This window comes from Pterocles gutturalis, unplaced genomic scaffold (genome assembly GCF_000699245.1).
Source record: "Pterocles gutturalis isolate BGI_N339 unplaced genomic scaffold, ASM69924v1 scaffold20631, whole genome shotgun sequence".
In the NCBI taxonomy this organism is placed as follows: Eukaryota; Metazoa; Chordata; class Aves; order Pterocliformes; family Pteroclidae; genus Pterocles; species Pterocles gutturalis.
Genome location: NW_010098323.1, coordinates 5,500 through 7,542, shown reverse-complemented (window position 1 = coordinate 7,542; position 2,043 = coordinate 5,500). Strand labels below are relative to the sequence as shown.

The window sequence follows — 2,043 nt, the reverse complement described above, 5'->3', positions numbered from 1 at the left end:
CCTGTCCCATCTGCTTCCTCGCAGGCTCGCTGACCCTTCCTCTCTCCCCGCAGGGCAGGAGGGGTTTCTATTTCCACTACTGGGCCTTGTTTGATGGCCACGCGGGCAGCGGTGCCGCTGTCATGGCATCCAAGCACCTCCACCTGCACATCTGTGAGCAGCTCCGGGACCTTGTGGACATCCTGCAGGACCCCTCCCCACCCCCTCTCTGCCTCCCGCCCGACGCAGGGGCCAGCCCCACGGAGCCCAGCCGGGTGTCCCTTGCGGAGGACAACGGGGAGGTCCCCAATGATGCTGTGCCACGGTTTCACCTGGAGAAAGCGGTCTCTCACGAGAGCCTGGTGATCGGTGCCATCGAGAACGCCTTCAAGCACATGGTGAGCGAGCCCCTGCCTGCAGGACACCCCGGGCATCCCCCCGGGAGCATTTCCCTGTGCTGTCTGTGTCTGCCTTGGCCTGTCCCCTCCAGCAGAAGGCAGCTCTGCAGCAAGAGTGGGATGCAGTGACAGCTTTTAACAGGGTGATCTCGCAGAGGGCACTGCGATGCTCTCCTGTATTTCGAGCGTTCAGGACACAGAGGCTTTGGGCTCTGGCCCTGTGGGGGTGCAGGGGGCTTCACTGTGCGTTGTTCCAGCACTCCCAGCTGCTCCCCTACTGTCTTACTCTTTCCTGCCCACTCCACTGCCCGCGTGAAACCACATCTCTAGCTACCCTGTGGGACCCCTGTCCCCCCACCCTGCAGCCGTGGGGCCCCCTGCCCGCCCTGTCCAGAGCCACTCTGTCTCCCCAGGACGAGCAGATCGAGCGGGAGCGAACGTCCCGGCGCCTCTCCGGGGGCTGCTGTGCCCTGGCTGCCGTCTACCTCCTGGGCAAGTTCTATGTGGCCAACGCCGGCGACAGCAGGTATGGCCCTGGGGGCAGCCCCCGCCTTTTGCCCAGCAATGGGGAGCGCCCCGGGGGAGGCGGGTGGTGCGGGGGAGCGCCCCGGGAGAGCCGGGTGGTACAGGAGGCACGGCTGGTGGGGAGAACCCGGCTCCGTCTGTGACACTGGGCTGTCCCGGGGACACTGTGCCGTCCCGGGGACACTGTGCCCTGCAGCAATCTCTGTGTTTGCCCGGTGCACAGAGGGGGATGCAGAATCACCTCCCGAAATCTGGGTCTCACTCCCTTCCCAGCAGCATCCTGTCTGCTCCCAGACGGCTCTGGATCACACCCCAGCCCCTGCTGCCAGCACTGCGCTGTGAGCTGGGGAGTGAAAACTGCCCTCAGCAAAGCTTTCAGAAATGTGCAAGGAGTCATTTTAGGGCATGCTTCCTACCAGTGAACTGTTCCAGGAGATGGACACACAAATCTATGTGCAGATGAGTCCTGTGGGAGCTTGGAGCCTGGGGATTTTGACCGATACGGGCATTTCCTTGTGTGAGATGCTGTAATTGCGCCTGGGTGTGTTCATACCCCCCAGCAGCGGCAGGAAGGCGAGTCCAGCTTAGCTGAGAGTGAAGCTGGTTTGAATTGTCCTGTGTTGACTGCAGGGTGAGCTCGTCCCCAGCAGGGTCAGGCCAGCAAGTACAGGATCTGCAAATAGTCTGAGACTGGAGGATGTGCTTCCAGCTCTGGGATGGAGGAGGAGGAGATCCTTTGTGCCTCCGCTTTGGGTGCAGGGGCACTCCATGGCAGCAGCCAGAGTGCAGCAGAGATCCCCGATCCCCCCGTGACATCCAGAAACATCTCATTATCAGACTTTTATTTTTCCAATGCATCACACAGTCAGACCAGCCCCAGCAGCGAGCCACAGTGCTGGTGTGAGCCGGGCACTCGCACCCGTGTCCTGCTGCTGGGGATTCCTGCCTGTCCCGGCTGTGGGTCACCTCTGAAGGAGGGGTCGCACCTCTGTGCTGCTCCTTTTCCAACCACATCCTGTGCTTCGGTTTGCTCTGCTTCATCCCCCTCTTCCCCATGCTCCTCTTCCATTTGCTCTTCCTCCCTGCCCCTGTCCCACCCCGGGGCTGGGGGGGTTACCTGCAGCTGAGCCAGCAGCATCCT

The 2,043-nt window shown here is 62.2% G+C and overlaps 1 protein-coding gene across 1 annotated transcript in view; it reads left to right on the top strand.

The window, feature by feature from the left end:
• The window catches only part of PPM1J (protein phosphatase, Mg2+/Mn2+ dependent, 1J), a 5,275-nt gene that overhangs the window by 581 nt on the left and 2,651 nt on the right, over nt 1–2,043 (top strand). The window contains exons 2-3 of the mRNA XM_010072595.1: nt 54–377; nt 791–903. Of these exons, the coding sequence (XP_010070897.1) occupies nt 54–377; nt 791–903 (437 nt within the window). The remainder of the gene's footprint in view (nt 1–53; nt 378–790; nt 904–2,043) is intronic.